Raw genomic sequence first — 13,875 nt, 5'->3', positions numbered from 1 at the left:
CCGGTTGCGGAGCAACACTCCAGGGGCTGCAATTTGGCTCCTTGAAGAGGTCGGATCGGTCATTTGATGCTTTGAGCGACAACCCTTGGGAGGAGAAGTCAGGGTGCTCAGGGTCGTATGGGCAGTGCGTCTCTTTCGAAGAGAAGCTGAAGGAGCACTTATCGCAGAAGACGACAGTACCCGCGGCTAGTTTGGAAGGATAGCCACTTTTGAGCCATCAAGGCTCTCTTGGTAAAAGAGCCCGTCCTAAAAAATAATGGATAGCTCGGCATCCTCATCGAAGCAGGGGGCGTCATAGCGAGAGTACGTCTCTGGCTTTGGAGCAGGGTAGCTCACTATTTCAACCCAGCGCTTCCACCTCTGTTCGGATATGTTGAACATCTATTCAGAAATATAAATGCACTTCTCAGGTAGACAAGATAGTTTAAAGAAGACTCACCGCTTCGATGGGGTGGTAGTACGAGAAGTCGTCCATGAACTTCTGTTTGGCGAAATCCCCCTTCTCCCCCTTGTACATATCGGCTAGAGTAGTAGCCATGGCTTCCTGATCCTCGAAGCCTTTCCGGATAGATCGGGTGGTGTCGTCCGTCCCGTTGTACCTCCACAGGGGATGTATGTGCTATTGAAGAGGTTGGACTCCTTGGGCAATGGCCGTTGCCATCACGTCGATGATGATAAGCCCATCATGTGTCAAGCACCTCACTTGAGCGGCAAGATGAGCCACCTCGGGGTCATCCTTTTGCAAGGAACACTTCGAACACCAGTTGAAGCGCTTTTTGGGGGCGCAGGGGAGAAGATGGGAAGTCTATAACTGACTGGATCGAAAAGTGGGACATCGGCCATATAAAACCATTAGGTAGCCCACGTCTCGGTATCCTTTCTAGGGGTACCTGGTGGATAGCCGGTACTCGCAATGCGACATACCTCGGCTCCGCCCACCTCATGAAGTTTCCCATTTCAGGAGGAGGCCATCAAGCAAAAGTATTCCCTCCATAGCTCGAAGTGTGCCTCGCATCCGAGGTACATCTTACAGAGGGCAACGAATCCCGCGATATGAAGGATGGAGTTGGGTGTTAGATTGTGGACTTGGATCCCGTAGAATTCAACAAGACCCCGAAGGAACAGATGGATGGGGAACACAAGACCTCGCAACAAGAAAGGGACAAAGCAGACTCGCTCCTCCCCATGTGGAATGGGATGGTTGTCCATGTGCTCTCGCCCGTCCAAGGATATTAAGCCGGGGCGAGTGGAAGCAAGATCTGGAGTCGGCAGATAATCTAGGGTTGAAAGATGGTCCAGCCAGTCACCCTTGAGAGGCCTGTGGGGGCATGTTGATCAGCCTGTGCTGCTCGCCATGGCCGGAGCTCTCGAGCTAAGCTCTAAAGAGAAAATTTTCATGTTGAGATGAGATGCAAGAAAGCAAGTGTACGGTCTTGGTTGAAGCCGTGGATTAAATACCAGTTAAATCAAGAAAGGGGGACGCTTCGATGTCTAGCCATAAATGGACCTATTCCCCAGATGGCACGAAGATCGAAAATAATTGTTTTAATAACATAAGGGCCACATATGGTGGGACCCAAGGCTAAATCCTCGGTAAAGGTTCTCGGATTACATAAAATAAAGGCCACCTGATCCGATGTATGGAGGCCGAAGATATGTTGCGGGTCCCGGAGTTGACCTCGAACTGATAGAGAAGGAACTCGCCTGCCAAACCGAAGCCATTGGTCTGAGGATGGAACTTTCTTCCTCGGCTTCGAAGACAAGTTCAGGGGCTACTGACGGTGTCCTGGACTAGGGGTGCCAACCTATGTGGCCCACAGTCCATGGGCCAAACTTACGGCCCAATGATCTTCACAAGGAAGGACTCTAGAAGCTACAAATCCTGGCGTGATCAAGACGGACACCGCTGAAGGCTTGGCGTATACTTCAAGGACAACTCCAATTGTCGACGTGGTTATTCCTAATTGGCAACCGACCATATGTAACCCTAAATACCCCCTAGTGCCTATATAAGCCAAGTGGTTTAGTTCGAAGAGGCACAATCACAATTACCAGCCTTAGAGTTTAGAACACAACACACGAACTCGAGGTAGATCATCTTGTATTTGATACTCCATCACAACAATATAACTGAAGCAGGACGTAGGGTTTTACCTCTTCGAGAGGGCCCGAACCTGAATAACATCGTCTCCCTTGTCTCCTGTTACCCATTGATCTCAGATCCACAGCTCGGGACCCCCTACCCGAGATTACCCGATTTTAGTACCAACATTGAGCTCAAAGTTCTGGTTTAACATTAGGACATAAAGCAAATGTTAATTTTTAATTTCAGATCATGGATTAGAAGGCGTGATCAATTCAAATGACAATTTAAAATATAGGTTTCAAAACCTGTGTCATGTCAATGCAAAGTGGCTGCCATGACAGCATTTTGTGAAACATGTGCCATCTCAGCAAAAAAAAGTTGTCGTGACAGTACCTTCTGCTAGCCGCGCATGCAACGCTCAAATCCCAAGCCGAGTGCACGTGCGGGTACGACTGGACTACGCCTGGACAGACGGGCACACCTGGCTCACAAGACCGGGCATTCAACACCCAGGCCCAGAGCTAGGCGCATGCGCGGGCCTGGCTGGCGCGACTGAAGCAGCCCGACGCGGGGAGATTGCACTGCCAGGCAAGTCCGCGCAGGCCATTGCATGTCGTACAGCGCGCGAGACCCCGCATGTGGGCGCGGCCGAAAGAGCCCATGAGGGTAGCAGCGTGTGCGCCGGCGGTCCATACGTCATGGACCCATAAGATCTGTTGCCCCGATACGCATCGTCTAGGCAGATCGAATGGCACAGAGAATCCCTGGCAGCGTCCGTGACACGCCACCACAAAACGGACAGTGCGGAGGGCACTCTCGCCTGCGAAGCCCCCTAGAAGGCGGGCACTATAGCATTCCTTATAAAAACCGGCAAACTTCATTCCCTCAATTCTTTCGAAAATCTAGAAGGTTCGACTGAAGTATAAAACATACGACTAAATATTGAGGATCGGGGCATGGGCAGTGGGGTTGATCGACGGAGAATCTGGACACAGGGCAGATGTAGGGTTCCGGCGCTCGCGACGCGTACGGCGAACTGTCGAAGGGCAGCGCTCGCTCGGCGTGTGTGCATCAGGGCTCGGCAGCGCTGGACCAAGTGGAACGTGGTGCTTTCCCTCAAAAAGAAAAAGTAAAAGTGGTGCTGTGGTGTGCTCTCGTGGGCTAAAGTTCTAATCTTCCGGTGCTACAGCCCGGTAGCTTCGCCTCGCTCCTCAAGTTGGAAAAGGTCGTGGAATGGATCAGCTGCTCCCTTGACTCGTGGTCGTTGTCTCCTCTTGGCACCAAAACATTTCCACGCACCGTAGAACAACCGATCGATTCCACCCAGCCCGACCGCCTTATTACTCCCTCGATCGATCGCCGGCACCCGCCCCGGTCTTCTTCCTCAGCGACAGCGATCCACACCATGTACCATCTCCTCCTCCTCGTCCTGCTCCCCTTCGCCACAGCCGACGCCCACGCCGCCGCTTTCTGCAGCAACGCCACCTGCGGCGGCCAGAGCATCACCTACCCATTCTGGCTCGCCAACTCCGGTCCCAACTGCGGCTACCCGGGCCTGGGCGTCTCCTGCAACGACAACGCCCCGATCATCGACGTCCAGTTCCACCAGTACAGGGTCCTGCGCATCGACTACGCCAACCGCGCCGTCTCCCTCGCCGACGTGGACGCCTGGAACACGACCTGCCCGCGGCTCAGCTTCAGCCTCTCCGTCGACCCGCGCTCGTCGCTGCAGCTCACGCCCTCCAACTCCAACCTCACCCTCCTCTACAACTGCAAGGCCGGCGTCCCCCGGCCCTCCGCTGTGAAACTCGACGGGTGCCCGGAACAGAGCATGGCCTGGTACGTGCTCCCTGATGACGACGGGGTCACGGGCGACGCGCGCGCGTACGGGTGCGAGGAGGCGGTGACGACGCCGGTGCTGACGAGCCCGCGTCGTCCGGCGAACCCGTCGCTCCGTGAGGTGCTCAGCGGCGGGTTCGAGATGCGTTACGACGATCGGTCCGAGCGGTGCGGCGCATGCGAGCAGTCCGGCGGACGGTGCCGATACGGGCGCATCGAGGAGCACGGCGGGACGGGGTTCGCGTGCGTCTGCGACGACGGCGCGAACAAGCTCCGGTGCGGTACGTACTACGCACTCCTACTGATTTGCTCATTCAGCACTGCCTAATGCATAGATTCTGCGGTCGACCTCGAATTTTCTTGGCGAACCGCTGCTGCGCTGATAGAATGTCTCTCCGCGCGCTTGCGAGCCGCAAAGTCAAAGTCTTGCGTGCTGGTAGTATGCGTTGACCTCTAGTCAGCTGGTGATTGGTCGACTGGCACGTTTCGATCACGACTGATATTTGTGTACAAATCGTGCAAAAGACTGACCATTCCAAATACTGAATATAATCAAGAGAAAACAGAGAGCTGGCATATGTAATGTGGAAAATTTTGGTTTTCTATGGCCTCCGAAGCTTCGCATTCATACACTGCTTGCCAAGTCAGACGTGGAGCTATGGCCTATGGGGTTGGCAACCAGGATGTGACCAGTAGCAGTAGACGACGGCATATGATGATAGCAACCCTCCATCAGCTGCACGGCTTCCCCCTCCGTCCGGAAAACCTTAGTCCTAGAAATGTCCTCCTGAAAATACTTGTCATCAAAATGGATTCTTTTAATCCATTTTGACAACAAGTATTTCCGGACGGAGGGAGTAAGTTTGCAAAATAAATCATATTTTGGATGGAACAAAAGTAGGAGCTAGAGATCTAAAACTTGCTTCGTAACCCCATCATGCCTTTACATAGAGTCAATGTAAAACAATGATAACTTACGGTACATCAGCATAGTAGCTCCATGAATTTCAGTAAATATATAATTCATCTACTAATTAGCATTTGCGTTCAACTATTGCAGGGGATGCCCGCTCTTTACGCTGGAAGAGACAAAAATTGTGTAAGAGACATCTCTTATTCTCGAGTTCATCATTTAGCTTCTCCCTTGTTATATATTGTTATCAAACAAGCTAATATCACACTGCAAACGGGAGCACAAGACTTAATATAAGACAAGACAGGTCTGATATTTCAAAAGGGATTATTAAACTTGCTCCCACCAGGTGGACTTAAAATGTTAGCAGACCCCATTTGAATGGTAGAGCAAATCCCTGACAAAATGAAATTTTGAGTCTAAACGTGAATAGGTATTTTACCAGCCGAGTTATATCTCACACGTGTGAGATGTACATACACCCTTGTCTTATTTATTTTTGTTTTCCGTATCTTGATGAATAGGCAGAGCGCTTGCCATTTCTGTCAAAAATAAATTACCAGCCATATCTTTTCACAAGATACTTAAGTTATGAACGAGTATAACTTCACATATGTTTCTCTCATTCAAAGTTACTTGACTGGAGTAGTATGCTAGGTCAATTCCACTCAACCAATCTAAATGCTACTGCAATCTCCCTTAATGTTTTCCCCTCTTATTTGCAGATAAAATAGCAAGCACATCGAGCGTAGTTCTGATATTCTTTGCATGTTTGTTGGTCTATAAGAAATACAATTCTGTAGTTTCGGGGAGTCGTCTTCAATGCTCCTTCCATGAGCCTGTTGAGGTTTCCTTGAGTCTCTTGACAAGTCACACCGGATCTGGCTCATCTAGAGGTGATGCAGAGTTACGACAAGACGGTGGTGATCTTCTCCGGTGACATTCTGGCTTGTAGGCTTCATGAACGGACAACTTGGCCCCTAAATGGGTTTGGTGTAAATGACAAGTGATTAGAGGGAATAATGTTTACAAGATGTATGGCCAGTTATTAGTCTCATGGTCGAACAATAAAGATGGTTGACCCCCCCCCCCTCCCCCACACACCCACACACCCACAAAGCAAGAAGAGGAAAAGATGTAAACTACTTTTAATTACCATATTTATCTTATGTTTTAGTCATAGGGAAGCTTGACTATTAAGAAGGGTTTCATGATAAACTTAAGTGTGCGAGACAATATCCTTTGAGATCATATGCCCACACTCATGTCCAGACATAACCCCAAGAGAGAAGTTTTGTGAGAAGCCCATATAATCTAGTTGGTGTTTCTTGGTGTGACCCAGATATTACACCTAGAGGCACAAGGCATCTCGGAGTCTTTGGATGAAATTTTTGGTGGGACTGTAGATTGCATTAGGAACTACTGGACCAGCCCGAAGAACCGTCGGATCCAACCATGAGGCTCCAAAAGCGTGTGAAGCTCCTCCCTTAATGCCATAAACACTCTCTCCCACCACTGTTGGCCCTCAAAAGCGTGTGAAGCTCCTCCCCTAATGCTATAAAGCCTTTTTGCCTTTGAGGCTAAAACGACAGTTGCATCAGGAAGACGATGGACGCAGCCGGAGTGAACGTGCCTGGTGTCGTCTACCTAGGGCTCGCTACCGCAGTGACGATCATCGCCCCCATCATAGCCACCACACCCACCTCTATTTGCAAGGCATTGTGATAACCCACAAGTATAGGGGATCGCAACAGTTTTCGAGGGTAGAGTATTCAACCCAAATTTATTGATTCGACACAAGGGAGCCAAAGAATATTCTCAAGTATTAGCAGCTGAGTTGTCAACTCAACCACACCTGGAAACTTAATATCTGCAGCAAAGTGTTTAGTAGCAAAGTGATATGATAGTAGTGGTAACGGTAGCAATAGGTAATAGTAGTAAAAGTAATATTTTTGGTATTTTGTAGTGATAATAGCAATAGCAACGGAAAAATAAATAAGCGAAGAACAGTATATGGAAAGCTCGTAGGCAATGGATCGGTGATGGAGAATTATGCCAGATGCAGTTCATCATGTAACAATCATAACCTAGGGTGACACAGAACTAGCTCCAGTTCACTGATATAATGTAGGCATGTATTCCGAACATAGTCATACGTGCTTATGGAAAAGAACTTGCATGACATCTTTGTCCTACCCTCCCGTGGCAGCGGGGTCCTTACGGAAACTAAGGGATATTAAGGTCTCCTTTTAATAGAGAACCGGAACAAAGCATTAACACATAGTGAATACATGAACTCCTCAAACTACGGTCATCACCGGTAAGTATCCCGATTATTGTCACTTCGGGGTTAACGGATCATAACACATAATAGGTGACTATAGACTTGCAAGATAGGATCAAGAACACTCATATATTGATGAAAACATAATAGGTTCAGATCTGAAATCATGGCACTCGTGCCCTAGTGACAAGCATTAAGCATACCAAAGTCATAGCAACATCAATTTCAGAACATAGTGGATACTAGGGATCAAACCCTAACAAAACTAACTCGATTACATGATAGATCCCATCCAACCCATCACCGTCCAGCAAGCCTACAATGGAATTACTCACGCACGGCGGTGAGCATCATGAAATTGGTGATGGAGGATGGTTGATGATGACGATGACGACGGATTCCCCTCTCCGGAGCCCCGAACGGACTCCAGATCAGCCCTCCTGAGAGGTTTTAGGGCTTGGCGGCGGCTCCGTATCATAAAACGCGATGACTTCTTCTCCTTGATTTTTTTCTCATCGAAACTCAATATATGGAGGTGGAGTTGGAGTCGGAGAGGCAACAGGGGGCCCACGAGGTAGGGGGCGCGCCCCCACCCTCGTGGCAAGGTGGTGGGCCCCCTGGCCTTCATATTTTGCAGGTATTTTTCTTATTTTTTGAAAAGTGTCTCCGTGAATTTTCAGGTCATTCCGAGAACGTTTGCTCCTGCACATAAATAACACCATGATAATTCTGCTGAAAACAGCGTCAGTCCGGGTTAGTTCCATTCAAATCATGCAAGTTAGAGTCCAAAACAAGGGCAAAAGTGCTTGGAAAAGTAGATACTTGGAGACGTATCAACTCCCCCAAGCTTAAACCTTTGCTTGTCCTCAAGCAATTCAGTTGATAAGCTGAAAGTGATAAAGAAAAACTTTTACAAACTCGGTTTGCTCTTGTTGTTGTAAATATGTAAAGCCAGCATTCAAGTTTTCAGCAAAGATTATAACTAACCACATTCTTAATAACGCATAGGTCTCAAGTTTACTCATATCAATAGCATAATCAATTAGCGAGCCATAATAATAAAACTCGGATGACAACACTTTCTCAAAACAATGATAATATGATATAACAAGATGGTATCTCGCTAGCCCTTTCTGAGACCGCAAAACATAAATGCAGAGTACCTTTAAAGACCAAGGACTGACTAGACATTGTAATTCATGGTAAAAGAGATCCAGTCAAGTCATACTCAATGTAAACTAACAGTAATGAATGCAAATGACAGCGGTGCTCTCCAACTGGTGCTTTTTAATAAGAGGATGATGATTCAGCACAAAAGTAAATAGATAGGCCCTTCGCAGAGGGAAGCAGGGATTTGTAGAGGTGCCAGAGCTCGGTTTTGAAACAGAGGTGAATAATATTTTGAGCGCTATACTTTCATTGTCAGCATAACAACCAAGAGATGGCAATATCTTCCATGCTACACACATTATAGGCGGTTCCCAAACAGAATGGTAAAATTTATACTCCCCCTTCCACCAATAAGCATCAATCCATGGCTTGCTCGAAACAACGAGTGCCTCCAACTAACAAGAGTCCTAGGGGGAGTTTTGTTTGCAATTATTTTGATTTAGTTTGCATAAAGCATGGGACTGGGCATCCCGGTGACCAGCCATTTATCTCGTGAGTGAGGAGCGGAGTCCACTCCTCTTGAGAATAACCCGCCTAACATGGAAGATACAGACAACCCTAGTTGATCATGAGCTATTCGAGCATACAAAACAGGATATTTATTTGAAGGTTTAGAGTTTGGCACATACAAATTTACTTGGAACGGCAGGTAAATACCGTATATAGGTAGGTATAGTGGACTCATGTGGAATAACTTTGGGGTTTAAGGGATTTGGATGCACAAGCAGTATTCCCGCTTAGTACAGGTGAAGGCTAGTAAAAGACTGGGAAGCGACCAGCTAGAGAGCGATAACAGTCATGAACATGCATTAAAATTAATCAACACCGAATGCAAGCATGAGTAGGATATAATCCATCATGAACATAAATATCGTGAAGGCTATGTTGGTTTTGTTTCAACTACATGCGTGAACATGTGCCAAGTCAAGTCACTTAAATCATTCAGAGAAGGATACCACCCTATCATACCACATCATAACCATTTTAATAGCATGTTGGCACGCAAGGTAAACCATTTTGATGGTAACCACTTTGATGGGTTGCCTCTATTACTTCCTCGTTGATACTTTCATTGTGCATGACCCTACCTCCTTATGAGGGTTATGCCGGTGGGTGTAGATAGGATGCTAAAGTAGTGCTACGCAAAAAGGGACGGGAATATGCATGGTGATGGGGACATAGTATTTTCAAAAGACTTTTTGAAAACCCCATCGGGTGACACTTATGCCCAAGGGAGATAATGAGATGGGTAACCACTTGATGGCAAAGTGGTGTACCGAGGCAAGTGTGTGTGTTGTTTTCGAAAACAGATTAGATTTAAGATTTGTCGACTGTCCCAACCTTACATGCGCAACCACTCTACCCTTATATGGGAAAGGGCATTATTGATTACCTAGGCCGATACTAGCTTGGAGCCTGCGTTACTAGTGACGGGGGAGAGTTGGTGCTCTCTCTCGGGATGGGGTCGTGCCAGGTAGGGCGGCCAAGAACATTTTTATGGGGCACCGGACACACCGTTGGTACCCCGTGCCAGTGGTATGTGATGAATATGGGAGCAAGGCTCCACAATTTTAAGTTGTGAAAGGTTGGGCACGCGGGTTACTACCAATCGAGTGGACTCCATGTTAGTGTCGTCTAGGGAAAGATAGTAATCGGGTGCTTACCCCGGGTACTTGAGGTACCGCGGGTCGTGGATGACACGGAAGTTCCCCGGATCTTGTGGGTAAAGTGTGCAACTTCTGCAGAGTGTAAAACTATTTGAATAGCCGTGTCCATGGTCAAGGATAGTTGGGCGGTGCTGCTTAAACTACGTCTAGAATTTTACAAACCATGTGTGTGTGTGGGTGTGTTGATGAAGCTAAATGGGTTAAGTCAGATTACTTGACACGATGATCAAGTTGGATTGGTGTCCAACTCTGATAATTGTTACTTGTTCATACGGATGTCTGTACTCTCTTGATGCATACTTTACATGTTGATAGATCATGTCATTGCACTCAAAACTAGCTTTCTGCAAACTACCTACTTAGTGCTATATCATTGCATCATTGTGCCCTGTTCCAATCGTGGGTTGCTTGCGAGTACATTCAAAGTACTCATTGGCTTGCCACTGGTTATTTAATTGGCCAGGCATGGAAGAACAGGAGTTCAAAGAAGAGTTCTTTGGAGACGAACATGCGAACTAGGACGTTTCCCAGTTAGAATGCCTGTAGGGTTAAGGCAGATGGCATGGGTTCTACTTATCAACGAAGATTTCCGCTGCTTAAGTTTATTTGGTATTCAGCCCTTGTGGCTTTATCTATGTAAGACTTGACCATAATGGTCATAATTTGTGTAAGACGATATGTATGGATGTAAGACTCTTGTTATTCAGCTTCTATGTGTTTAGTGAGCATTGATCTCTGGGATCATTGTACACGTGCATTCGGTGATCTCGACTTATGAGTCGGGTCCCCACAGAGCTGGTATCAGAGCCATCCTGACTGTAGGAAGCCTTAGTTAGCATGGTCGTTAGTTAGGGTAAAACTATTTCCAAAACTATTACAAGTTTTCAAAACTATCTATACTTCTCTTCCCTTCTTAGTTTTTCGAAAACTAAGGTATACTTTCCCCATCGATCTCTTCCCTTCAAAACTATTGCAAACGGTCGCTAGCACCCTCAAGCCCCTGACCACGGAATTCCTTGTAATCCTCGTGGATAGCCTAGAAGGAGTACACCTTGCCAAACACTCACCCACCTATTCTGAACCCAAGATTGGCGACACCACAACAAGACGATGCTACCAGAAGATACGCCTTTGAAGAATGAGGACATGAAGACCCAGAGGATGGTGACACCTTAGAATTTGCCCCAGGATGATGCAACCTTGTCCTATGACGATCAGGGTGTAAGATATGCAAGACCATGATAGACATCGCTAATAGAGCAATCATGTCCTTACTGTTGTTGTATCGGCAACCACCGGTGGATGAGAACCTCGCCATTTGGTCTGCCTTACTATAGTGAGCAGGAAAACGGTTCTCTTCATCCCCCGCTCTTGGTTTCGATATTGTGAACAATGTGTCCGACAGATTGGACCTCTACTATGCCTTGATGATATCATTGCATAAAGGATTGCCTACCTGGTACCGTCGACGCCTTAGGAGGCAAAAGGGATCATCATGATTAAGAAGACAATGGAAGACCGAGTCAATACCTGCTACGAGAAGCCACCTTCACCCCACCACTTCAATAGGCGAGAAGTTGTTGAAGAATCTTCAGGCTCAACCCGGATTGTTTCATCGAACAAAGAGACGTAGAAACACCTGAGGGAAACCCAGAAGACTGCACAAGGCACGGAGCAAAGCACGACTATTGAATCCGAGAACCCCTAGGGTAGGATGAGCCGTGTACCCCCTATGCGCAGTCGAGTCCATATGATGGTTCGAATAGAACCATGATTGTGTGTTGTTTGTTTTTATTTGTTTGTGTTCTGATATCAGTCGCCCTTTTTGCCCTAGGCAACAAGTACGCAACTATATCACCTTACTTACCGTGTTTCTTTTGTTTGGCCCTTTCGGCACTTGTTTGTTTGCACTTGCACTATAGAACCCCCTTTAGGCATCCCCCTCCTCTATGCTACTTTTCCCTCTCATCTCTCTCTCCTCAACTGAAGACCAGCAAGGCAAGATGCACCAAGGACTCCACCTCGGCGACCAACTAGCACTGAAGACTTTTGCTACAGCCTCCTAGACCAAGTGCAACCCCATATGTTTATACCTCAAGACTGGAAACCCATCTCTAGACCCTTCGAGACTTCACAAGATACCCAACTCGAATCCTTTACCATGTGCTTAACCCACATAATTGCAAGAGAACTGGTTAAGCCTCCGTAACCTTGCTTATCACTGGGTTCATTATGGAACTAGTGGACATAGTGAACGAGCACATTATCATCCTAATATAGCACAAGAACTGACGATGCCATAGGGAAGACCGATCTGAGCATAAAGGAATAGAGGACAAATGACTTGATGGGTTTATATCAGTGACCCTGAGGAATTATCTGAGACTCTTTGGTGGATTATAAGGCTTTCATGTTGAACTTGGTGGGATTGTGTTAATGGAGTAGCATAACTTTCATTACCCCTGAGTAAATTGGATTTTATAGAACAATTATGATCGCAAGCTGAGATTCTTGGAGGTGCAAGGATTTGACTTGATCAGATGATATTGATAGAAGATAGTTGGCATTACAATAATGACTTAGGGAGACATATAGAAATCCTCATTGGACATGAGATTTGGATTTAAGTAGGTAATTCTAGTTGAATATAGATGATGAGTGAGTCTACATGGTTCAGAGTAAATTGGATTTAGACTGATGATCTCGATCATGATACCATGTTTCTTGGAGGACTATAAACTAGGAGATTGGGTTAATTGTTGGAGTTGATTTAGGGATCTATATAAGCTTGACCTTGGAGTTACTTTACCCCGATAATGGGAAATTGGTGGACTGACTATAGTAAAGATAACCCTTTTCAAGTATATGAGGATTATAGGACATTAGAAGAACATGTGGAACACCATAAACATTGGATTTGTAGAATTAATGGATTGTGTAGTGATTGATAGAAGTTAATGGGCTGTTGGAGTTGATTCATAGGAAGGAAACAAGATCTTGGAATGGCTTACGAAGTGTTTCCTTAGGATAGAGGTGCTTTATCTTAGACCTTGGAAGAATAGGCTGAGCACTTGGATTGTCATGTTTAACTCCATCTTGGAAGCTTGTATACCCATGGATTTTTAGGGGTAGCCATACATATGAGTTTGGGGATCGTAGACATATATAGTTTTGTTAGACCTCCTCTTGGGAGTCATGAGGATAATAATAGCATGAGTGATGATTGGAGCTGACCTACCAGAGTTGATGCTTTCGGTGGTATAAGGTTATTTGTTTAAAGGACTAGATAGAACAATTGACATCTCAGGAATTGTGCTCAAGATAAGATGATAAACGTTCACTCGCACCCTAGAATCCTTGAAACCCTTAAGCCCTACCAAGCTACAACATGGTCGGATCAGGACCTTAGGGCCTTGACACTAGATCTAGAACACCTTGGCCCACACTCAACAAAGACCACCACTAATCCCCCAGCCTACTTTGTGTACCCCGTGAACAAAGTCTTCACGGAGTGCTTAGACAAGATAGTTGTCATCATCATTTGGTGACCTACTTGTCCACCCGAAGACGGAAGAAGAGCCGTTCAGCTAGTCAAGGAACATTTGAAGACCGCCATGCCAGGAGGAAGAACTACACCAACAACCATCGTCAAGAAATAAAACTCCGCATCGAAGACCAGGTGTATCTGCAAGCCACTTCTCTCAATGGAACCAAGCATTTCCATGCCAAAGGGAAACTCACACCAAGATTTATCGGCCTTCCCCAAGATCACTGCAAGATGAAGAATAGGCGGCTACCAGCTAGAGTTACCACCTGAGTCATCCACTATGCACAACGTTTTTCCACATGACACAACTCTGGAAGTGTTTCCTACTTCCTAACTAGTCTGGTCTCTGCAAGGACATCAATCACCGAA

At 46.6% G+C, this 13,875-nt stretch overlaps 1 protein-coding gene across 1 annotated transcript; it reads left to right on the top strand.

Moving 5' to 3' along the window:
- Positions 1–3,297: 3,297 nt before the first annotated feature.
- LOC119268765 (LEAF RUST 10 DISEASE-RESISTANCE LOCUS RECEPTOR-LIKE PROTEIN KINASE-like 1.2) lies at positions 3,298–6,061 on the top strand. Its single transcript, XM_037550470.1, has 3 exons — positions 3,298–4,206; positions 4,986–5,024; positions 5,564–6,061. The coding sequence occupies exons 1-3, from the start codon at positions 3,492–3,494 to the stop codon at positions 5,776–5,778; spliced, it is 969 nt and encodes a 322-aa protein (XP_037406367.1). The 5' UTR covers positions 3,298–3,491; the 3' UTR covers positions 5,779–6,061.
- The last annotated feature ends 7,814 nt before the right edge of the window (positions 6,062–13,875 follow it).

This window comes from Triticum dicoccoides, chromosome 3A, assembly GCF_002162155.2.
Source record: "Triticum dicoccoides isolate Atlit2015 ecotype Zavitan chromosome 3A, WEW_v2.0, whole genome shotgun sequence".
In the NCBI taxonomy this organism is placed as follows: Eukaryota; Viridiplantae; Streptophyta; class Magnoliopsida; order Poales; family Poaceae; genus Triticum; species Triticum dicoccoides.
Note: the sequence above shows the minus strand (reverse complement) of the source record. Positions and strands in the feature narration are given on the sequence as shown.